This window comes from Pseudorca crassidens, chromosome 9 (assembly GCF_039906515.1).
Source record: "Pseudorca crassidens isolate mPseCra1 chromosome 9, mPseCra1.hap1, whole genome shotgun sequence".
Classification (NCBI taxonomy): domain Eukaryota; kingdom Metazoa; phylum Chordata; class Mammalia; order Artiodactyla; family Delphinidae; genus Pseudorca; species Pseudorca crassidens.
The window spans coordinates 48,709,440-48,734,391 of NC_090304.1; the positions used below are offsets into that span (position 1 = coordinate 48,709,440).

The window sequence follows — 24,952 nt, forward strand, 5'->3', positions numbered from 1 at the left end:
AAGTCCCAAAAGATACCCAGCGAGGCTGTGATCCTGCATCTGTATGCACTGTATTGAACTTCGGTGTGATGTCAGCAACAACCCTCAGGTCCTGATGAGTATTTATGAGCTCACTGAGCTATGCAGGTGTCTGGGTGGTGAACTTAGGACTTGAAAAGACAACGTTGTATATGGGCTCAGAGATTCCAAAGTCTGACCTGGGCCCCTGCCAGTCTGAGGAATCTGGCGAGTCAGCATAGTCTTAGGACCAAATAAGCAATGGCCCATAGTCAATATTTCATAAATATTTGTTGAATGAATTATTGGGAGGAAAATATGTGATTTTTTTCCTTTGAACAATTTTGAGTATAGTTAACACAGAACAATACAGAATGTACAGTCAAGTGTCAAAATAATCGTTGCTTGGAACTGAAGAGGTTGCCTGGAAAAAAAGATGGCCCTGATGGACATGAATTCAATATACCATAAAGTTGGAGTCAGAAATTTATTGGTAAAGGAAGAAATTTATTCCATACATGGGCTGGGAAAACTGGCTAGCATAAAAAAAAACCATAATCTGTCTTTTCCTCACATTGTATACCAAGAACTTTCCAGATGGGCTAAAGAGCTTTAAAAACCTCGGAAACACTAACCTATTTATCAAATATCTGGAAGGAAGGAATTTTCCATCTTAGAAGCAACAGAAGCAGTCACAAAGGAAAAGGTTAACTGATGACTATATAAGTATTGTAAACTTTTGCATGTTAAAAAAAAAGAAAGGTAACCCAAATAAAAAGACAAACAAACCGGGGAAATATTTGCAGTCAGCTGCAGCAAGAACTTTCATAAACTGATTTTAAAAGAATACACGGAGGCCCCAGTGAATAAATAGAGTGTGTGACCAGATGTTTTCCCAAAAAGGAAAGACGTGGAATGGTGTTTAACCATAATAATGAAAGATAACTCCAGGAGGAAGAGGTCCGTGGTGACCTGAAGAGTCAGGGGAGATCTCACAGGTGAGGTGCAGTGTCAGCTTATGTGAAGGTAGGCGCTTTACGGAGATGGAGGGAGGAGATGTCACACACTTGGGTGGCATTTCCTGCTCACTAGCCTCTCCCGGCTCCCCTCTGACTTTGCAGGGCTTTTGAGGCCGAGAGCTGGACACTCTCCTTAGTGTCTCTTTGGCCACCATTATCCATCAAAAGGACTTTATTCACAGAAACAAACCACCACGGAACCTCAGGCAGGCCTAGCAGGGGGATGTTCTGGAGCGAGAATTCTGTGGCTGTAGGCGTTGGGAGCTGGCTGAAGACCCTGACTTTCCCCATCTCACCTATCCCAGCAATCTTGGACTTTTCTGACTTAAAAACCAGCTACCAGCCCACCTTCGCCCCCAACGCCTAATCTGAGTTAAACTGTTCCTTTTTTACAATGCTCTTGGGAATGCGAACAGAACTGTCATTAATTTCTCTGAAACACAGCTCAAACTGGCATTTTCACTTTAAAGTCTTTTCTTTCTATGACTTTTAATAGCAACATTCCATAAAAGAAATTAAGCAAGCAATGCATATTCATCGGAGGAAATACACACGTAGCTGGCAATTCTGAAAGTTTTTCTGAAGAACTGAGAGGAAGAAAAAATTAGAAAATATAAATAGTTCACCAACAGTCACATTTCCAAGCAGAGCATGAAGATACCACGATAAGGAGACCCTGCCCTACCACTAGACTTTCTGAGCCTGTGGGCTGGCTTCCTCTCCAAGTTCCCGACCTGACTAGGTCGAGGCACCTTGATTCCTTCCCCATTAGAGAGGTCTCCTGACGTCCTTGTTGCCTCCAGGCTGCAAAAGCCAGACTCGTACTTGCAGCTCCCTCCCGCTCAGCCTCCCACTTAGCTCTCTTTCTGGTCTAAGAATGTGACTCACACTCAGCTGCATGCAACAGCCACCCTCAGTCGTTTCTCTGCCCACCGTGTGGGATGGATGACATCCCTATTCAGACACACTCTCAAAGGTTAAACCCAATTTTATCTAAACCCAGGAAGGATTTGGGCAGGAAATGAAAGACAATGGTAAAAATAACCATTACGTCTCAATGCAGTACGATGATTTGAAATTGGCACGGCTGTTGGTGTGTTAGCAGTCTGCCCGCTCTAGTCTGCTGCACACGTAGCACAGGCTTTGGAGATGCAGTTCCTGGGTACTGGCTGTGATGCTACCTCTTCCTCTCCCAAATTAGTGAGGGTGACATCATTATAGGGATAACCTCAATACTGGGTCACCACTAAGTCTCACGCATATATTTTTAGAGCAATTATTGCGTTTAGTTGTATGTCTATTTTCCCAACTAAACTTATGTGTTAGTGGCTGTATCCCTAGTGCCTAGCACTGTGCCTGACGTTGACCAGTGGACAGGGATTGAATGAATGACTGAATGAACCCATTTTGCTGTAAAGCCTGTCTGCGTCTTGCTCTGATTCTAAGAAATCCCACTCTCCTTCTAGTCCTGTCTCCCAGGTCAGTGCCACCAGCAGCCCTTTGCTGCTACGTTTTCTAAACTGTTTGCTTTCTCGGTGGCCTGTTTATGTTTGTCTAGCCTGCCAGTCCTGACACCTTGGCCCTGTTTCCTGGTCTCCTTTTTTGTTTTTTTTATAGATTTATTTAGTTTTATTTATTTATTTTTGGCTGCGTTGGGTCTTTGTTTCTGCCTGCAGGCTTTCTCTAGTTGTGGCAAGCGGGGGCTACTTTTGTTGCGGTGGCTTCTCTTGTTGTGGAGCATGGGCTCTAGGAGCACAGGCTCAGTAGCTGTGGCTTGCGGGCTCTAGGGCACAGGCTCAGTAGTTGTGGCGCACGGGCTTGGTTGCTCCGTGGCATGTGGAATTTTCCTGGACCAGGGCTCAAACCCGTGTCCCCTGCACTGGCAGGCAGATTCTTAACCACTGCGCCACCAGGGAAGTCCCTTGAGAGCTTTATTTAGAGTGAGAGGTTTCTCCATCTTTCTCGTCCCCTCAGCAGGAGTTCTAAGTTGGCTCTTCAACTAGATTTTGACTCTTTGACAGTATATTTATGTCTTATCCACTTTTATGTCATTCAGAACATGAAGTACAGGCATGTAGTACAGGTCTAGGTACATGTTAGGCCCACCTCCTTTGCAGCATGTACTACGATTTTTATTAAATAAGTAACCATACAGTTTGTCTCACATCTGTATCTCCCATTTGGAGGTAAATTCCACAAGGTCAGGAACTCTATTTAATTCACTTCTGAATCCCCAGCATGTAGCATAGGACCCAATACCTAGTACATCTCAATAAAGATAAAAATGATAAGAATGAATGAATGAATGAATACAGGAATTAGTAGACTGAATGAATGACCAATTATGACTTTGATAAAAAGAGGATGGTTTTGTTTCTCTGGAAGGAAGCCTTAGACACTGAAGGCTCTATTTGTGAAAGGGAAAAACAGGCCTTGGGGCAATTGGAGGCCAAAAGCAGTGTTTAATGCTTAAAGCGACCCATGCGCAACCTGTTTAAGTGCAGGGTAGCCCAGCTTGGGCCAAAATAGAGGGAACAAATGGCTCGGGGAGGGCTGAAAATGGGAGTGGGAATTCGGGTCACAATTTCCTACACCCTACCCACCAATTTCTCCCATAACTGTATTTACTTTGGACCCTGAACCACGTTCTCAGAGGATTTGGGGTAAAAGTGGAAGTCGGTTTGTTTGTCTGTTATACCATTCATGTGGGTTAGTGTGTGGCAGCAACATTTCAAAGAGGATTATTGCTAATCACTCCCAGTGCAGGTGGGCTGGGGCAGAGGTGGCCAAAGCTGACCTTCTGGGGGACAATCCCTGCGACTGCTCCAATTAGCCCAGCAGGCTCACACCTCCTCCTGAGATCTGGGCTCAGCTGCGGCCCCTGTCTGGACAAGGGGCCCAGGGACAAGGCAGGAGGCAGATGTCCTGGAGGCAAGAGGCTTTGGCAGCTTCTCCGGGGACCAGAGGGAAGCAGAAGGTGGATGGGTGACCTGAAGAGACCCACTGAGCTCTTGTTATGTCACTAGACCTTAATTAAAGCCCTTTGGTCACGAAGCCCTGAACGGTGGGCACTGGGCCCCCAAGGGAGTGGGGCTGGATCCAGAATGTTAAAGGTCTAAACATATTAAAGATTATGATTGGTCTCCATATATCCTTCAAAGTAAAAACAGTTAAGCCACAAAATAAGTGCAAAGAAGGTTTTAATTAGGTTTATCTCATGAAGGTCATATTGATGCTTTTCTGCAAATGTTGAATTCTTTAAAAGAAACTTTTTTTCCATTTTGTTTTGGTGTTTCCACTTTAGTAATGCCGTAAGGTCTTTCTTGTCGGCCTCTTGAGGAATCTGTCCCTGACAATGTGTCTGAGGGAGGGGCCCTGGCTGCTAAGGGAATGGAGGCAAGACCTCTGTTAACCGAGGTATCTCTGTGAGGATCCTGGTCACTGAGGACCTGAGGAAAGGTCCCCATCACTGAAGCATCTGAGTCAGTGGCCCTGTTTACTGAGGGGTTTGGGGGAGGCATCTGGTCACCAAAGCCTGAAGAAGAGTCTCTGGTCGCAAATTCTTGAGTGTGGTCAATGGTTCCAAAGTGAAAAGCTCTACTCCTTGAGAAGACCAAGGAGGGTGTTTGGATTCCAGAGTTAGGGTCATTGAGTGTGGAGTTCCCAGCTTTGAAGAAAGGGCTAACCACCAAGACATGCCTGAGGGCTTTTGGTCAATGGAAAATATAAATAAGAGGCTCCCTCCATCAAGTCTGGGCTCACGGACTTCCCTGGTGGCGCAGTGGTTAAAAATCCGCCTGCCAGCGCAGGGGACACGAGTTCGAGCCCTGGTCCGGGAAGATCCCACATGCTGCGGAGCAACTAAGCCCGTGCACCACAACTAGTGAGCCTGCCAGCCACAACTACTGGAGCCCGCGCGCCTAGAGCCCATGCTCTGCAACAAGAGAAGCCACCGCAATGAGAAGCCCGTGCACCTCAACGAAGAGTAGCCCCCGCTCGCTGCAACTAGAGAAAGGCTGCGTGCAGCAACGAAGACCCAACGCAGCCAAAGATGAATAAATAAAATTAAAAAAAGAAAAGTCTGGGCTCACATAGGTGGGAAAAACTGCCCAGTGTGGGGTGCAATAGCTGAGATTCCACAGCCAGATTAAAGCGCAGTGGCCTTTAATTCCTTCTCCTTCCTCCTTCAGCATGACCTGCAGATCTTCCAGTCACCAGTAGATGGCACTGCAGCTTCACACGAAGAGGGGGCTGCTGGCTTGGATCCCAAGGTGGGGTCCAGGTACAAGCAGGTGACACATGGGAGTTAGAAGAAATTAGTTGCCCCTCCCCGCCCAGACTCCCTGGAGGAAGGGAGGAACTAGGCTTTGATGGACAAGGGAGAGCCCCTAAACACAGGCCACCTAGAGGCTGAGTCCTGTTAGCACCAGACCAACTAGTTCCAAATGCAGAGTGCTTTTTAATGTTCATTTGCTCAGCAAGTGTAGGTCCAATACATAAAGAATTTGTGCTAGGCACTGAGGGTACAAGGGTGATTAAACAAGGTCACTGTTGTTGAGAAGTCCATAGTCTTGGAGGCGAAAAATGAATATAAACATATTAAATTAATTTAAATGTGATAAGGACTGTAACATAGGGATGTAGACAATGCTGTGGGAGCCCAGGGGAGGAATGAATATAGAACTTGGGGAAGAAAGAGGTGGCGTTGAGCAGAGTCTCAAAATAGGGACTGGGATTTTGTTTGTGTGGCACAAATGAGGGAAGGTGTCTGGGGTGGAAACAAAAGTATGAGTAAAGGGCTTCCCTGGTGGCGCAGTGGTTGAGAGTCCGCCTGCTGATGCAGGGGACACGGGTTCGTGCCCCTGTCCGGGAAGATCCCACATGCCGCGAAGCGGCTGGGCCCGTGAGCCATGGCCGCTGAGCCTGCGCATCCGGAGCCTGTGCTCTGCAACGGGAGAGGCCACAACAGTGAGGGGCCTGCGTACCGCAAAAAAAAAAAAAAAAAAAAGAATCAGGAGGGTTTTCAAGTAGGCAGGTGACATATTCAGGTTTCTGTTTAATTACTCTGGTAGCCAAGGTATGGTGTGGATTAGAGGAGGAACAGACTGTATGCAGGAACCCAGTTTGGCAACCAAATTAGAATTTATGAGAGTTCAGTTAAAAAGGGATATAGGGAGAAGAAAACAGATTTGAGGGGTATTTTAGGAGGGAAGGTAAATAGGATTTTGTGCCAAAGTAGATGTGAAAGATAAAGAGAATAAAGAATTTAGGGAAACAATAAATGTTGACATTTACTAAGAATTTAACATTTATGGTAGTGTATCTCACTAATCATAACAGAATTCTATAAGGTCGGAATTATTACCTCCATTTTCAGCTGAAGAAACTGGAGCTCAGGGAGGCTATGTGACATGCCAAAGGCCACACAGCTAGTTCTGTTCCTTACCTGGTTTTCCTATCTTCAGTCTTATACCCCCCAGGTCACCCTCCACACGGCCACCAGATTGAGCTTCAGAAAATCCTTCCTTAAAACCTTCCAATGGCTCTGTAATAAGTATAAGATAAAACAGAGCCCAAGTATTTCACAGCTGTGCCCAAAGTTCTCGGCCATCCAGTCCCTGCTGCCCTCAGCCTTTCTCCAGCGCTTTCTAAAGATGAGGGAGACAGGGCTGCTGGCAGCTCCCTAAAGGGCATCCCTTTCTTGCCCGTATGCACTTGTGTATGTGGCACGCTGCTGCTGTACACCCCACCCGGAGACCTTCACACGCACTGCACCTATCACGTGCACTATCTGACCAACTCCTACTCATCCTTCAAGTCTCAGCCTAAATGTCACTTCCTTAGGGCGGCACTTTGTGACTCACCCTCAACCCCAGGAGCTAAGGTCTTCGTATCATGTATTGTCACAGCATCTAGTACTTTTGTTTCACAGCATTTATCACAATTATAATTAGTGACTTAATATCAGTCTCTTCCACTGGACTACAAGCTCCTTGACAGGAGGGCCCTACCTAAGGGTATTCATCACAGCTTTTTTGTAATAACAAAAATACCAGGAATGGAGGATTGGTTCAAGAAAATGTGATGGAATAGTCCTTATAATGGAATATTATGCAGTCATTAAAATGAATACAATTCATGCCACCCTCCCTCAAGTCCCTCCCAGGACCTGTTGACAGAGGATGAGAAGACTCAAGGCTGATTTGCAGAAAGCTCTGCACAGGACGCAGCCACCAGGCAGAAGTGGGCAGGAGGAAGGAAAAGCCATCCTTCCCACTGCGTGGAAGATGGGAATGTCATTACTCATCATTATACGTTAATAATCATTCCCCAAATGTTGGCTTCCTGACACCAAGATTCTTTCACTACCCAGGTCAAGGCCATTTTCATTAGATTGGAAAATGGTCATTTCACATTTCTCACAACACACAGCAGAAAGAAGACAAAAATGTGTCCTGGTGTCATCTAGGATGATTAATCGTGACTGCTATTGAAGAAAAGTGCTTTCCCCCCAACTCTCTACAGTTTGTTTATATGGCAGGAGCTTCTCCAGAGTAATACCCTTGGCCTCTCTCCCCAGAAGAGGAGTTAATAACTTAGTGGAATGGCAAATTTGAGAACAAACTGAGCATATTAGTTCAGCACCTCCATGTCTCTTTTTGGGAGTCAGGCCGACCATAGAAGCATGCATACTGTAGGATGTTTTAAACGGACTTGCCCCAACAGGGAGACCTCCGTTTTCTAGAATGATCTATGACCGGGTAAGACTCTATTTCTGGGGTTCACCATTGGAAAGCTCATTTATCCAATGATACGAGCCACCTTCTCCAATATTAACTTTACCCAAGTAATATATTGACTTCTACTTTTTAATTGGTTTTGAACTCAGGAGAGGGAAAGAGGGACCTATTTATTGAGGATCCACAGAACGTCAACATCTGATTCACTGGACCAGGAGCCTTAAGAAATAAACAGGGAGTAGAATTTGGGGACCCAACTAACATGTGAAGAGGCTTTTGGTGAGGCCGGGGTCTGTAGCTTTAGGTCTGGACTTCAGTAAGCATGTGCTTGTGGCTGCAATGTTTTGTGGAAGCTTACACTGAGCCATGTGGAGGGTTTTTTTTTTTGGATGGAGTTGGGTTTTTTTGTTTGTTTTTTAGTTTTATTATTTGGTTGTGTTGGGTCTTAGTTGCGGCATGTGGGATCTTCACTGTGGCATGCGGGGTCTTGCACTGCGGTGCACAGGCTTCTCTAGTTGCGGCGCGCAGGCTTTTCTCTAGTTGCGGTGCACAGGCTCCAGAGCGCACAGGCTCCGTAGTTGTGGCACACGGGCTTAGTTGCCCTGGGGCATGTGGGAATCTTAGTTCTCTGACCAGGGATCGAACCCACGTGCCCTGCATTGGAAGGTGGATTCTTAACCACTGGACTACCAGGGAAGTCCCTGGCTGGAGTTGGTTTTTATCCATTGTAACTGGGCAGGCAAATTCAGGTTTTCAGTGCCAGATATGTGGGGTCTTATCCTCATCCCAACTCTCGGGACTTTATCCACAGGTGAGGATCTTTTTTCATAGAGGCAGGACCGTGGATTGGCCTTAGGGGTACAGGGGGTGGGTCTTTCCTGCCTTCAGCCAAAATGCCTCTGTCAAAGGACATGTAGGTGACCTCAACGTTCACAAGGACAGGGCTTAGCCAGACACGACTCTGCGGGGTAGGGAGGTTAGGGGGAGTGGCTCAGTTGCCACTGGCCTCAGCATATGCCTGCTACACAGGATCTAGCAAGCGCGTGCTGGTCGCACTGTTCTCAGAAGAGACACAACCACAGCAAAAGTGGGAGTCTTGGGTGTACTGTGCTACAGTTCATCCTTGAACTACTCAGGTATTAGACTCAACATACGTGCATGGGCCATGTGGGGTCCACAGTGATGCTGGTGGGCTGCGGTGACTTAATAGACAGGAGCAGCTGCAGCAAGACTTTAATCATGGAGAAAAGAGAGTCTTTGTGTATATGAGCCTTTCAGACATGGGTGGGGGTGTGCAGAACGATTAGTTATCAGCTGTATTATTCATCAGTGCAGACAGGCTGCTCCATATATGATCCAAAATATGTCGTTTAGAAGTGACTTCATCTAAGAAAGGGAGCCATGGAGGGACTAACCTCCTCTTACCACACGTTGAGAAGATTGAAATGGGTTAATAAAAAAGATGAAAGGAGATGCATCTAGCTCTAATTGCTCTTTTTTTTTTTTCCTGGCCGCACCATGGGGCACGCAGGATCTAATTTCCCCAACCAAGAATCGAACCCGTGCTCCCTGCAGTGGAAGCGCAGAGCCCTAACCACTGGACCACGCTAATTGTTCTTAAAGAGGGTACCAGAACACGGTGAGATGTCTGAGTTATTATTAGCTCAGAAACACTAATTAGATCCTAAATAAATTTAACAAGGTAAAAATGTCTAGATTTCAGAGCTGACTGGAATGACTTCTTCTAAAGGAATCTAAACTTAGGAAACTATTAAGAGGCAGCTTCTCAAAACGAGAGAGAAAGAGAAATCATAGTATGAGCAAATTAAAGAATAAGTTGTAATTTACCTTTCTTGTGTGCCAGAAATATTTTTTTGACTTTATCAGTTTATCTGCTGAGACCAGTAGCCAAGAACATTCTGATTCACCTCTACCAGGTTTTGACTACAGTACCTTCAACTGTATGAGAATTAAAGACACTTGGAAAAACACAATCACATAATACCATTGTGACACTCAAAACTTATTTCCTTAATATTTTTAATATTCAATTAGTATTCAAATATCCTAAGTTATTGCATAATTTTTTTCAGCTTGTTTTTGGAATCAGAATCCAAATAAGACCCAATCATTAATATTAGTTTATAGGTTTCTTAGATGTTTTTTAATCTATATATTTCCCTTGCATCATTTTTTTTCTTTGAAACTTATTGGTTGAGGAAAGTGGGTTATTTGTCCTGTAGAATGTCCCACAGTACGCATGAATTGCTATGTTATCATTGAAGATGTTTCTCTGTCTCACATATTGCTGGTGAATTGGTAATTATATCTGGAGACTTGATCAGACTCAGATCTGATTTTTGATTTGACCCCTCTGGGGCAAAGGGGTCACTTCTCTGGTAAATTTGGGACAAATGAGTCGGGCATACTCAACACTCTGACTCTCTTTAGCCAGGTTCCCCAGGACACACACGCTCTGCTTTCCTCTTCCATGAAGTAAAATTGAAAGGGGTCCTCCCTGAATGGGCTGAGGGATGGGGTGGGGAAGAGGGAGAGCTATAGTTTTCTTGCCCAGAGTGGATGGGTTAGTTTCCCTAATCCTGGGAATCGGGATCAAGAAGCCCATTTACTAAACGATACAGCCACCCTTGCCAATATCAACTTCATCAGTAGCACTGTTGTTCTTTTGATCTCTCATTTGCCTTATTCTTTTGAATTATTTCTCAGTTGATTCAGAACTTTGGCAGGCAATGGAGGGGTATTATTTATCGGTGTCCCTAAACTCTACAACAACCATTAAGGTTACACAGACTAGCTACTTCTATTAGACAAGCTTCTGTGCCTGCTTAGCACTGTAAGAGCTGGCCCTGTGTACCATGTTCATCTCATTCCCGAACTGCTGGGCAACAGTTGATTGTATCTGCCCCAAGGCTACCGGTTAGACGCTCATTCTCTTTATCTCTCAGGACATTCAACTAAGACACAATGACTAATATTTGACAGAAGGCACTTGAGCTGCGTTGAGATGGCTATTTTCTCTCCCTGTGCATTGCTGATAAGAGGGAACAGAGAGTGAGCTTCAGGGGAAGCAGCGTGGAGGAGGCATGTGGAAAGGAGTGGAGCCGAGAGATCAGGAGGCCTTTGAGAATCAGAGGGAGAAAGCTGGCCCTCTGACCCCCTTGTTCTAGTCCTCCAGGCTTTTCTTGTCCTTAGATGCTGTGAGATGGTCACTTGATCCTATGTTTACAAGGAGGGAATTATACTCACCAGACTTGCTGAAGAGAGAGCACTGTAATTTTTTTGGAAGAACTTTCATATCAGATTCATTTGAGGTAGAAGCTGAGAAACCAAGGGGTCTGAGTATGGGCAACACATCTGCAGGGAACAGGAAAAGCTTTTGCTGGTCACTCTGGAGAGGGAGGGAAGAACGAGAGGAAAAGTGTAGGAGGCACAGTCTGTGACACTGATGCGACACTTCCCGGACTGACCCTCCAAAACTTCAGAGCTCCTATCTCTTGAAATAAGAAATTTTCAGTTTTCTTAGTGAAAGCTGATGAAGGGGCTCTGCTTGACACCCAGATTCAAGTGAAAGAATCGAGCCAGCCAGCGGGAGTGTGGGACCCTGGGAGAGCGAGTGTGGTAGGAGTGTATCAGAGTGTGTAGACCTTTGGACTTGAAACAGGAGTTTAGAACTCATTGTAACTAGATGATATCCAGTCACTTTGAATGCCCAGCCTCCCTCACTTCCTCTTTTAGAGGGCAGCGTCCTCTGATCTATACGAAGCTTCAGTCTTATGGCCCCTCGAATTTGTCACCTCTGCAGTGCTATCCTGTCATCAAGGGTATTTGCTCCCTGCTCTCAGTTTGGCCTGTCACTGCTGGGAGCTCCGCGTTATGCCCCATTTGATGTCTCCCTCCCATAAATCAAAGGAGAAGATTGTTGGGAAGATCTTTCTCCCCCTCTAGTCTCTCCAAGGTTACCAGCAGCCTAAGTGTATATGCAGGTTTCTTCACTGAAGAGTTGAAGCAGTTTCAGAAGGGAGAGTCAATGTCAAAGAGGGAAGGATAAAACACTCTTAACGTAGACCTTCTATCTGCTTCTCCAAGGGAGGGAAGGTACATACAGATCTAGGTCCTTCACAGACTCCCTGGCTTTCGGTTTTTATTTTTAAATGTCTTTGGTGGCACTGCATGGCATGCAGGGTCCCCAACCAGGGTTTGGACCCATGTCGCCTACAGTGGAAGTGTGGAATCTTAATCACTGGACTGCCAGGGAAGTCCTGTTCCCTGGCTTTTAGATGCACAAAATTCCCTTCTCCATGGGCCTCCTTTTCACATTTTCTCCATTTGAAACCACCAACTTCCACACCTATCACAGGAAGGGATCTCGCTTCTTGTGTTACCAACTCAGGGTCCTTGGATTCTTTAATCAATAGAAATTGATAAGAGGCCAGACAAGGAACACAAGCAAGGCATTATTGGGCTCGTGCTGTAGCACGAAGGAGTGAAAACAAATAACAGGTGCCCTTGCTCACTCGCTGAGTGGGGGCTAGTTCCTTACATGGGGTGAGGGTAGGGTGATCGGTAGGTTGGGCCTCAGGGTTGGCTTAGATGGTCTGCCCACCCTTGGTGGTGCTGTGTGCAGGGATCACGGGCAGTATCCTGCTTCTGCTCCCAGCACTTCTGAAGTGGCAGTTGGGTTTTGGCCTTTTTGTATTTCCTTATTCATAATTTGCCCCTACTGCACATGCATGCAGTTATTTTTTAGTCCCTTATGATTCTTTGTATTTTGTTGTTGGAGGAGACGTTTGTCCAGGTGCAAGCACTGCAGCAAAGGGTCCCAGGTCCCAGGTCCCAGCCTGTCTCACTTGGATCTGTCTCCAAATTCACCACTCTTATCCTACCCCAACATCCCAAATCTGAGTATGCCAGTTGGAGGCAGGTCCCCAGAACTTTAGCCAGTTCAAAATGACGCCTATTGTCACCCAAGTCTTGCAGAATTGTGTGTATAGGGTGGAGGTGGGAGTGGGAGAGGAAGATGAAGGGCCTCCGGGTCTGTTTTAGTTGTGGATTTAGCTCTTCCTGGCCAGATTTCCTTTTCAATATTCTTACACATGTGAGTGGGAATCACATCGGTTCATCTGATTAATAGAATTGTTATACAAGCTCCTCCACTGCTCCCAGGAACACATTAATTTTTATAGAGTACAATCTAAACCCATATTGAAAAAGGATATATTTCCTCAATTAGAAGGGCATCTCGCATTTTCCCCAGAGTTAGTGGGCCCCATTATTGTTCACAAAAGAGGTCTGGTTTCTTTCCTGCTTCGCCTGAGAAGCTATTGAAATAATAAATAAGCTATATTATCCTTTAATGGCTCCTCCCTTCTGTTAATTCAGGAAGGGCTCCAGACAATAAATTATTTCAACAGTCTGCTTTGGGGGCTGGGGTAGCTGCCAATTCTTTTACCACAAACCCACCTTCACTTAAGTTAACCGAGATACTTTCTGTTCCGTGTAACCAACTGATCCTTGTCTAGAAGAGAAGTGGATGCTGGCAGGTAGGTTTGCAAGCAATAGAGCCTTAGACGAATGTGGATGCTGTTTCCGGTATTGCTGCTTGATGCTGAGTGGTAAAGATTTTCTCATCCTGGGAAAGCAGCTTGGTGAGGCCTAGTCAGCTTGAGGGGGCTTCTGTTTCTTGCAAAAAAGTGATGCCTGAGAAGGATCCACTATAACCAAGGCCTGGAGAAATATGGGTGGAATGTGAGGAACCCCTGGCAAGACTCCTTATTCTGCCATGTCTGGTGGTAAAGTTAATGAACACGTTGGCACAATTCTAGGCTAATTCACCATGGGTTCAGACTCTTGTATGAAAGTTTGGGTCAGCTCACCAGGTAAATCCTGACCAGGGTAGGTATGGGTTAAAAGCATGGGCAACATGACATGCATTACAGAGGACAGAAAAAATAAAGAGCAGCTTGACTTCTTAAACTCAACTGTCAGTTTCTTATCCATTTGGCATCGGATTTTTATTTGAATTTAAACTTAGCTTAATTTTATTTTATTTTGCAGGTGTTTAACGCAATCTGTTTTCTGCGATTTCACCTCTAGTCTTAACTTACTTCTCTCTTCCTCTCTCCCTCCCTGCCTCTCTCTCTCTCTCTTTCTCTCTCCTTTTCCTCTTTCTCATAATATTTGCCATTTAAAATCTTCTCTGTTTATTTCCCCCTCTCATTCTAATGGTCCCAGATTGACAAAAAGGATGGGAGGAGTCCCTGACTTGGAGAACACAAGGACTAGGTAGCAGGGGCTACTTTCTGAGAGGCAGCCCACGTGAGATAGTCAAGAGGTCTTTCTGCACGTCCCTTCCCCAAGACGCAGGTCCAGCAAGGTTTGTGCACTATGTAGGTAAGCCGCCGCAGACCTGCCCTGTAGCAACTGCTTTCAGTTTCAACCAAGACACTATGGCTTCAGCCTCTTGGGGCATCTTATATAGAGGCTTAAGTCCTAGATCTAGCCTAAGATCACAGGCAGGCTTAAATAGTTCAGCCATAGAAAAAGCTTACTTTTGCCACCCCTTACTCACTTGTATAGAGAAAACAAATCAAGACCTGTGAGGAAACTTAACATTGGGTTAGCTACAGAAGGTGAAATAGACACAAAGCAAAGCTATGCATTCATTCCTGCCACTTCTCAACCTTTGTTGCCAGGATATCCCCACGGTCTGAAGACTCCTTAAGGGTGGGTACGTCTGGCAGTGAATGTAATGGTGACTTCTGTTGGACCTGTTGTGCTGGCTTCACGGAAAGCCAAGAAGCATCAGTTAAACAAGCCCAGCAGGGTTCAGCACTCCAAGCACTGTAGCCCTGGCCTGTGACCAGGCTCAGTACACTTATCATGTTTCCCCGACTCCTGCCCTTGATTCTCACTGGTCTCTCTCTCCCCAGGTTGCTACCTCAGAAGCAGAGTCTTAACTCTTACTAACGTGTTTACTCCTAAGGTTATCATGGCAAACGTGATCCACTTCTTACTGGTGTTCTACTTTGCTTAGCAAAGTAAACTTTAGTGTTTTTTCAATCAACAAATTTGTATTGGGCCCTTTCATGTTTCTAGGCTCTTCTGTATGGGACACTTGTTATTAAAACTAAGATATCTGTTGAAGGTAAGTGCAAGGTTATGTTTACTTTTTATTCAAAATTGCATGTTACAAAGTAAACACCCTCATCTTTCTCACAGCCTATACATCCTCTTTCCAGGGTGAGGCAGGCTTACAGTGAACATCCTGGTCATTCTCACCACACAGACAGAAGAGAATCTTGTTACTTTGGCAGACACAATTGTTGCAATACTTCCCCCCAAAGGATAAAATCAATAACCATAATTCCCATAATCAAGGTAAACCATGTTGGAAGGTATATATTTTTGAGAGTGCTGGTACACGTCCTGAAGCATGGGACCATTTCAGAAACTACCTCCTGTATCCTTATCTACCAATTTTAATGGTCCCAGTGCTATTGGAAGAAATCACTTCTCCATGAATTGCTCTGTAATTTCATTCATACGGATAATTTCTTGTTCAAGATGTGCCTTTCAGGTGAAATGGGAGATTTCTTTGTCTCATCTCTCAGATAAACCTGTGCGGTTGTTACTGGTAACATTTGGGGTGGCACGCTCACCCCATGGGCTAATATTAACTGAGAGGCATGGAGTCCAACGTGGTAGCCACTTGCTAATAGTGGCTGTTAAGCTCTTGAAATGTGGGTTGTGTGACTGAGGGCTGAATTTTTAATGTTATTTAATTTTAATTAATTAAACTTAAAATTTAAACAGTCACATGTGGCTAGTGGCTATCATGCTGTACAGTGCAGAGCTAGAGACATCCTTAGACAAATTTAGGAAATCGGGTTTTCGGTCACACTGCTTGTACCAGGCTTTCTCAGGTGATGCTCTAATCTGATTTCCTGAGGATGCTTCACTTCCTAACTTAAGTGTGAAGAACAGTTTCCATTCTTCCTTTGAGGATTCAGTTTGTAATTTTACAACCTTCATAAGTACAGCGGCCATTAGCAATTTACATTTTCTGTCCTCAGAAATGTTCCCATTCTATTGGAACCATGTTAAGATATGGTCTCTTTAACATCTTGTACACATTTTCCAGTGGCGGAAGTATAAATATGCAAGTATCTACCTTTATTCTCTTTCTTCTTTTTTTTTTTTTGACATAAATCTTTGGCCTGAATCAATAAAATGGCTCTGGCCCCCTCCTATATTCCCCTCTCCTATATTAGCTTCCTAAGCAAACTGACTTTGAGAGAATCTACTTTGTAGGGGACATGATTCCAAGATCAACTCCTCTTCCTCCTTCCTGGTCTCTTTCCTCTGGTGCAGACCCTGAAGCAATCCTCTCGTTTTTATGGGGCAGCAGTGCCTTGCTCATTGCCCTCTGGCCTACTGTGTGGCTTAGACACAACTTGGCGATAGAAAAAAATATCTAAACGATATACTCTGCCTATGTGAATTAATATTTCCTCCATCCAGCTCCCCACAAGAAGGAGGAGTTGTGGTTAAGCTGCAGCTCTGTCAAACTATTAAGTTGAATAGATGGTTAGATGGATTTTGCATCGTATATTACCTCCAGAGGACTCAGTGGGTTACCGTGATACCATCACACTTAACTTGATGGGATTTGATACCAAAAAGCTGGGGTACCGGCCTCAAGGACCATTCTACAACCAGCCTCAGGGATCGTACTAACTCTCAGATTAAATGGGTAAGCTTGCAGACCTATTAAAAGTTTTTTTTTTTTTTTTTCCTTTTCAAAGCCTCTCAATTGTCATATCAGCCTGGCTTAGTGAACGGATTATTATACATATGGTCTGGTTCTGAGAGCCTTCTCTTCTGCTTCTAAGATCCACTGAACCCAAATAAGATAAAAAAAATTCAGTAGGGTACTTTGTGTTGTGCAACATTCCTAAACCATGCCATTTGCCTTCAAGTGGAACCAGATGGATGAACCAATGCTATTCTTTGCCCAGGGTAGGCTCGCTTCTTCCACTTCCGTAGTTGAATTGATTAGCAACTATCATCTCTCTTTTTTGTTGTTTTCTGTGGTTTGTGGGATCTTAATTCCCCGACCAGGGATTGAACCCCGGGCCCCTGGACTGCCAGGGAATTCCTAACTATCTCTCCTTTCGACACCATACAAATGATAGTTATTCTTCAAACAAAATCTCATAAGTAAACACCATTCAACTAATGCAATGCTAAATTTTATGAGTCAAATTATTTCCTAGCTGTGGTAGATACTGGGTGGCTCCTGATGACTTCTCCTTCCTTGGACCCAGCCCCAGAGACACAGGGGAATGCTTGTACGAAGAGGAAAATAGCGGCAGGACTCCAGCCGTATACAATTTTCTGTAAGTCACCACCAGTCCGGATTTGCTGCCCGTGGCATCTCAGTCAAACCCGTCTTCAATGGCTCATTCTACCTCTCACTCCACGAGCCTGCCTCTAAGAGGGAGGGCACACCAGTCCCTAATGATCTGCCCTGTCCTTTATTATGTGGGTGGTAAAATAAGTTCTGGGGTCAGAGGAATGCCCTATTAGCTCAAGATAGAGGCCTGCGGGGGCTGTGATGGTGGCTTCTGAGTGATTTGCCAAGGAATGCAAGCTCAAATCCAGGCCAGGCCTCCCCGTGTCAGGGCCCACTGAATTCCTCAGATTACAGAAAGGGATTCAATAGAGTCTATTCAGTCACTTCCAGACTTTTTGCCTTTTGAATGTCCCAGGACATTTTTGCAGGAGGAGCTCAACTCCCACACCCTGACAACTGGCTCCAGCAGCAATGACATATTCCACAGTTCTGGGCTACTCAGCCTCATCTCAGGTGCAGGATGCTCTGATTCCATTCATGGCGTATTGACTGATTTACTTGGTTGTTAAAACTGCTTTTTCGTGTCCCTAATCCTTCTGGTGGGTGTTCATGTGTGTAATAATTTCCTAGGGCTGCTGTAACAAATTACCACAAATTTAGTGGCTTAAAACAACAGAAATATACTCCCTCACAGTTCTGGAGGGCAAAAGTACAAAATCAATGTTGCTAGGGTCATGCACCCTCAGGAGGTTCTGAGGGAGAACCCATTCCATGCCTCTCTCCTACTTTCTGGTGGCTGCTAGGTTTGAGGTTGCCCTCCAATTTCTGTCTCGCTCTTCACATGGCCTTCTTTTCTGTGTCTCTGTTTTCTCCTCTTCTTATAAGGGCTCTAGTCACTGGATTTAGGACCCACCCCAAACCTAGGATGATCTCATTTCAATATCCTTAATTACATCTGCAAAGACCCTATTTCTAAATAAGGTCATATTCATAGGTACTGGGGTTAGGACTTGGACATACCTTTCTGGGGACACGACTCAACCTTCTAAAATATGAGATACAAAAAGTAGTGGTTTGAGGGAATAATATGCCTGATTCTTGTCATAAAAGCCATCCCCAAACCTCTTGGCCATAATGTACAATTCCAGGATCTCCCATCCATTTGGTTATTTTGATTTCTGGAGTTCGAATCGATTCTCACTTCCTGTTGCTCGAAACTTATAGCTCTTTTCACTGCCAGAGGCACAGAGCTCCCTCATTGTGTGGCATGGCCTTACCCCTTCCGTAGGCAGGATGTCTGTGACAAAGGGTGGAAGGTAGCGCCTGTCCACTGAGGCTCCTAACCTGTTGAATGGGTGGTTCTGCTTGTGCTGCACGTTGTTACTTTATTTTTTAATTGAAGTATAGTTGATTTACAACATTGTGTTAGTTTCAGGTGTACAGCAAAGCAATTCAGTTATATATATTTTTTTTCAGATTATTTTCCATTATAGGTTATTATAAGATATTGAGTATAATTCCCTGTGCTATACAGTAATTACTTGTTGCTTATCAGATACAAACTACTATGCATGTTATTACTTTTAATTCAAAGCTTAAGTCCTTGGAAGATGTCCCTGTTTGTCTGGCAGCTGAAAGTTAGGCTCAGGGTCAAGGGTGTTTCTTGTACAATTAACTCACACAGCCATTTCTGATCCTTTTTTAGATTTTTTTCCATTGCATAATCAAAGACTGTTAGGCTGCATTGCTATGTGAGACAATGAACAAAACAATCCAGCAACCTCTGGTGAATCTCTCCACTAGCATCTACTAGTAAGCCAGCAATTATCTTTCAAAAGCAGTATAATTCTCAGATGCCGGAAGCATTGCCTAAATGTTTATGTTACATTTTTCCTTTTAGGTCCTGCCATCTCTCCCCCTCTCCACAAATCATCTTGGTGGGAGAGGCAGAAATCACACACAGACCTCAAGTCTCATCTTTCTTATACGGCCCAAGGGCTAGGAGCTGACTTGTAACTTGGCCAGGGTCAATCACTGAGGCACCTCTGAACCCTATTCAAAGTATGTGGCCTTTTGGATAACCCAAGATGTGGAGTGTATAAGGATTCCAAAGTGGAGCAAATTTGGACACTAAAGCCCAAACACTCCCATTAGTTGATGTTCTTTGTTGCAGTGGGAGATATCACACACATTTCACTACCTGTCATGGGCTAAAGTACTACTACTCCAGGAGGCCCCCATCTGCTGCATCCCTCATGGCTGGTCCCCGGACCTGACTGAACATCCTCTTCCCCTCAGGTATGATGTTAAGAACTGCAGCACCTCTGTCACTTTCGTTTCAGGGCATCTTTGCAACATCATACAGTGGGGCACCTGACCACTGAGGAAAGAAAGAAAACAAGGATGCTGAATGATATCATCTAAGGCACTGTAACCTGATCTCTTTCAGAGGTTTCCTTGGGCTTCCTCTCACTTAAAGTAACCAGAGCAGATACAGGCAGAGGCAGGGGGCCACCGCTGAGTCCATCTTTGTTAGGCAGATATATTCCAGGCAGGTCCAGCCCTCATGAAAGCTGTAGTGATTTCTTTGAAAATAAAGACAACTCTTCCTCATAGTATGTATGTTCTGGGAAGGGGACAGGCCAATGTAGGAAAAGAAGCCTTGAGAAACAGGGCGGGCAATACCTTTGTTTCAAGTTTTTAAAGAATTTGGTAGGGCCACGCTCCCTCCAAAGCTTCTAGGGGAGGAGCCTTCCTTACCTCTTTCAGCTCCTGGACACTTCAGGCTTTCCTGTGCTTGTGGCAGCGTGATTCCACTCTCTGTCTCCATTGTCACATGGTGTTCTCCCTGTGTGATTCTTTTCTTCTTGTAAGGTCACCAGTCATATAGGATTAAGGGCCCACCCTACTCTAGCATGATCTCATCTAACTTGACTACATCTGCAAAGATCCTATTTCCAAATAAGAACATAGTCACAGGTATCAAAGGTTAGGATCTGAACATATATTTTTGGGGTGACACGATAAACCCGCACCAATTGGTTTCCATTTTTCAAACCCATACTGAGGAGTTTGAGGGGGTGGGTCCCAGTCACATCCCTGATGGAGAAAATAAAACCTTTAAAAGATCAGGTTGCACTGCCTTAGAGGGTATCATTCTGCATCTTTGCTCTCTTTTCTTCTTTCCATCCTTATTGGAAACTGTAATATGGCTTTTTCTTGGATACTTTGTGATCAAGGTCATACTACTATAATTTCCATCAATCTGGGTTTTTTTGACTCAGGGCATTCTTCTAGGTTGCCCCAACTTATTTTTATGCAGCTCATGGGCTTCTATTTTCCAATATCTGCTAGTTTCTATGGCTTTTATAGTTGAAGTTTTGGGAGGATCAGTGGAATCATCAGTGGCTTTGTTGCTAAATTTTAAGGTCATCCTTGTTCTGCACATGCAGAGAGGAATTCAGCAGGCCTTTCAAAAATATCTATCCATATAGTTCTTGTTTCCAAATGCTTTGGGCTTCTTTAGTACCAATCCTCAAGGCTAGTGATTCTTTCATAGGCTTCCTGTAGCAGATATTTTTGATTGACTATCTAACCTTAGCAGTACTCAGATGTTATACATAGATAACCACTCTTCCGCCCAAACCACCCATGTGCACCTAGGCAAGGTGATCCTACCCTGCTGTAGAAGTGGGCCTACTTTGTCAAAAGGTAATTATCAGCTCTCTTGTCAGTGATGGGTTAAGGAACTTATGCTTAAGCCCACCAATGCAGAGCCATAGAACTTGGTTCCGGCGTGGCCATTTAATTCAGTGGAAGGCAACTGGAAAACTTCTTGGGGGCCTCTGGGAAATAAATGTTCTAAATTTTAAGATGGTCCCCTCTTTTCTCTTGATCTTGTACAGAGATGTGCGGCCTGGAACTGCTGTAACCACCCTGTTCCCCGTCTGGAAATGAAGCTGACACCTGTAGAGGGCATAGTTGAGAGAGCTGTGACTGACCCACACTTAAGCATCACTCTACCATGGTCTTTTTCAATTATGTTTGAATTGGATTTCCTGTGTTTAAGAACTTTTAAATTGGGTTCTCTGTTCCCTTAGTTTGAAAGTATTTTAACTGGCACATCCTGATGGGTCTCCCTGAGCAAATATAGATCCACTGGAGGAGATGGTGATTCCCATTAGGCCCCCAAGGGGCTGAGGGGGTCAGGCTACATGAACTTGTATTTGTAGAATTTGGTCATTAACTTAGCATCACCAGATTTCTGGCAATAACTGCTCATCCTCTGCTGTACTTCTGTGTAAATCGGACCTCAGGTCTTTTCAGACCCACGTAACTATCCCCTGAATGACAGTTTCTTCCACAGTCATCAAGTGGCCCTCAGAGATTGGGTGAGGAGAAGCAGAAGGAGAGACTTCATCATGATCAATGCATTGCTTGAATTTCTGTGCCTACCATCAGTTTACCAAGTACTGCTAGAGACAAGGCGTGGGGTTTTCCAAACTGATGACATAATGAATCCATTACCCACATCATTAACTGGATCCTCTATGTTCACTCTCTCCCCCTCCAGGCAGCCATTTTAAATCTTCTTCACTCTCAGCAGATATTCTCACCTATTTCCAAAGAAAATTTAAAAAACATCAGGTGGGAGCCACAACTAGCCTCCAGAAGAACAAAGACATACCAGAACCTACTCTAACACTTTTAAAGGTCTCACAGGAAGAGGTGTCCTGCCTGCCCTCCAAGCTTGGGGTGCAGGACCTAGGCTCTGATGGGCTTAAAGAAAGAGAGGGAAAGAACTAGAAGAAAGAAAGCAGGGTAATGCTACACAACAGTAGGAACTAGAGAAGCAGGAAATGAGGCCTGTGGCCAAACCCTGGTGAAGACTATTAGGGAAATACCAGAGGATGCCTCCTCACTCCCTCCGCCCCTCCTCTGTCCACACTGCGGGGCCTGCTGGGTCCCAAAGCGAGGCCTCAGGCTTAAACAGTCTTAGGTTGGTAGCGGAATATCCAAGAACCTCCCAGTCTACCGCGCCCAGCGTGGGGCGCAAACGCAACACTTTGAAGCGTGGGAGGCCAGGGCAGGAGGCTGCGGAGGCCCTTTGGTTACCCCTTTGCTTTGCTAACATAGTTTCTCTGCCCACTCGATGCAAACAGCAAAATTTTCCATGGCTCGCCCTCTGCAGTGGGGAGAGTACTTTCCAGAAAGAGGCACACTAGGGAATTGGAGTGGGGGAGGGAACTCACACTCAGAGCCAGAGAGTTTGCCAGGCGGGGTGGGGCGGATCCCGGGCCAACCTGCTTCCCCGCGGGTCTCCGGGGCGGGGCGGCGGAAAGGGGGAGCGCTTCCGAAGGACCCCACCACCAACATCCCGCCTCCCGCTTTCCCTCCCGCCGCCCGGGAAGGCCAACTCCGCCTGCCTGAGTCACGGCCGGAGCTGGGGAGGAGCCGGGGAAGGCGGCCCCAGCCCAGAGCGCAGCCGGCGGCTTCAGGGAGAGCCAGGCAGGGCAGTCAGGGAGCATGGGGGAGAGCGCGCTGGAGCCGGGGCCTGTTCCCGGAGCGCCGGCTAGGGGTCCGGTGCACGCCGTCACGGTGGTGACCCTGCTGGAGAAGCTGGCCACCATGCTGGAGGCGCTGCGCGAGCGGCAGGGGGGCCTGGCTCAGAGGCAGGGCGGCCTGGCGGGCTCCGTGCGTCGCATCCAGAGCCGCCTGGGCGCGCTGAGTCGCAGCCACGACACCACGAGCAACGCGCTGGCGCAGCTGCTGGCCAAGGCTGAGCGCGTGGGCTCGCACGCCGATGCCGCCCAGGAGCGCGCGGTGCGCCGAGCCGCCCAGGTGCAGCGGCTGGAGGCCAACCACGGGCTGCTGGTGGCGCGCGGGAAGCTCCACGTTCTGCTCTTCAAGGTCAGTGACCTCAGGCGTCCCCTGATCGGGGCCTTTCCCGCGGGCCACCACCTGGGGGCTCCCCCTCCCATCCGCCTACCACACCCACATTCCTGACCCTACCCTCCTCCGGTCTCGTGGAAACCACTTCCAGGCCCTCGCGCGCTTCCCACCACCGAGCCCCAGCCTTCCCTCACACCCCTGAACCCAGCCAATCAAAGCTCGCCCAGGCCACGCCCAGGCCACGTCCACAGCAGTTGATCCAAGTCCCAGCCCATCCCCAGATGAAAAGAACGGTGGCGGAAGTGCATCCCGAGACAGTTCGCCCCCTCCTCCTGTTCTTGCCCCTGCGGCTACCATCCTGTCTCTGTCCCTAACCGGGTTCCACAAACTTCTGCAGTTCCCCTGCCCTAGCTCTCCCCACCTCCCTCCAACCCACGCACCCCCTCCCACGCCTGCCTTTTCTTTCCCATCCGGGCTGCGGAGGCTAAGGGTGGGGTGGGTTCCCCTGGTGTCATTGAGGAGGGAGGCTCAGGCTGGTGCGGGATAGGGGGCTGCCAGGGCCAGTGCTGTGTCCATCACTTGCAGGAGGAGGCTGAAATCCCGGCCAAGGCCTTCCAGAAGGCGCCGGAGCCCTTAGGCCCGGCGGACCAGGCCGAACCTGGCCCACAGCAGCCAGAGGGCGAAGGTGGGGAGAGCTCAGACGAGGAGGAGCCCGTGGAGTCCAGGGCGCTGCGGCTGCGGCGCGCCGGGTTGGTGCATAGCTTGCGAAGGGCCTTTTCGGGCCGGAAAGGGCCTGCAGCGCCATCCCCCACGCCTGTTAAGCCTCCTCGCCTTGGGCCTGGCCGGAGCACTGAGGGCCAGCCGGAAGCCCAGCCTGAGTCGGAGTCTAAGCAGGAACCAGAACCTCCGCAGGATACCGAGGAAGATCCCGGGAGACCTAGGGCTGCCGAAGCAGCAGCGGCTGTGCTCCAAATAGAGAGTGCGGCCTAATGGCTGGTGCTGCCCGCCTCCCCCGCGCCGATGCCTAGCCCCGAAATAAATCTTCCTCTGAGAATGCAGCGTTCCCGCCCAAATAAGGAGTGACTCCTGCATCCACAGCCCAGCACTGGCCCTCCCTTCCTGGCTTCTTAAGCCCAGCACCCTGTGTCCTTTAAAAGAGCAGCCGCTCACACCTGCTTACACTCACCCTCAATAAAAGTCATGGCACCTAATCCGGACTCCATGTGAAGGGGTGGGGGAAAGGCGACGCAAGGAATAAGACAGACGTTGGCACCTGGAGTGTGGCTTCCATTTCCAACAGATCATTGTGTGATTTCTCCAGTTTGCACTGAATCCTGGGCTCTCCCCCAGTGGCACATAGACACATCCTTCTGGCTACTTGCTCCTTCGGCACTTTCCTCCTCGGGATATACAATCATAATTTTTTCCCAACATCTAGTACGGTCCCTTGCTGTAGGTGCTCAATAAATGTCAACTTGTGGTTTTCCCCTTAGTCTCTTCTTCCTCTACCACCTCTTAAAAGTTGGGTTTTCTGAGATTCTGTTCTCAGCCCTCTTCTCATTCTGAGTATTCTTCCATTAACTCCCACTGCTGAGGCTATCCAATGGGCCACATACCCCCTAGACCACTGTCTTGAGCTGTATTTGAAAAGGAATCCAAACTCCAAATGCATCCAAAAGAAGCAGTGTGTCTTCTACCTTTTAATTAAGTTCAATTCAACAGCTATTTATTGAGCACTTACTATGTATCATTCAAAACTGCTCCTCCTCCTGTGTTTTCTTTACCAGCGAATGGCACCATCATCCATCCAGAAACCTGGGAGTCTTCACTGGCTCCTCCTTTCTCTCCTTCCCCTACCACATGGAAACAGTTATCCTGCTGATAACTCTGATCTCTTCTCTTTTCTTAATACCCATTGCTGCTGCTCT

The 24,952-nt window shown here is 46.6% G+C and overlaps 1 protein-coding gene across 1 annotated transcript; it reads left to right on the forward strand.

Annotated features, from left to right (window-relative positions):
* Positions 1 to 22,504: 22,504 nt before the first annotated feature.
* CAVIN3 (caveolae associated protein 3) lies at positions 22,505 to 24,510 on the forward strand. The gene is made up of 2 exons (XM_067750100.1): positions 22,505 to 23,042; positions 23,610 to 24,510. Exons 1-2 carry the CDS (start codon positions 22,659 to 22,661, stop codon positions 24,012 to 24,014), a joined length of 789 nt encoding a protein of 262 aa, XP_067606201.1. The 5' UTR covers positions 22,505 to 22,658; the 3' UTR covers positions 24,015 to 24,510.
* The last annotated feature ends 442 nt before the right edge of the window (positions 24,511 to 24,952 follow it).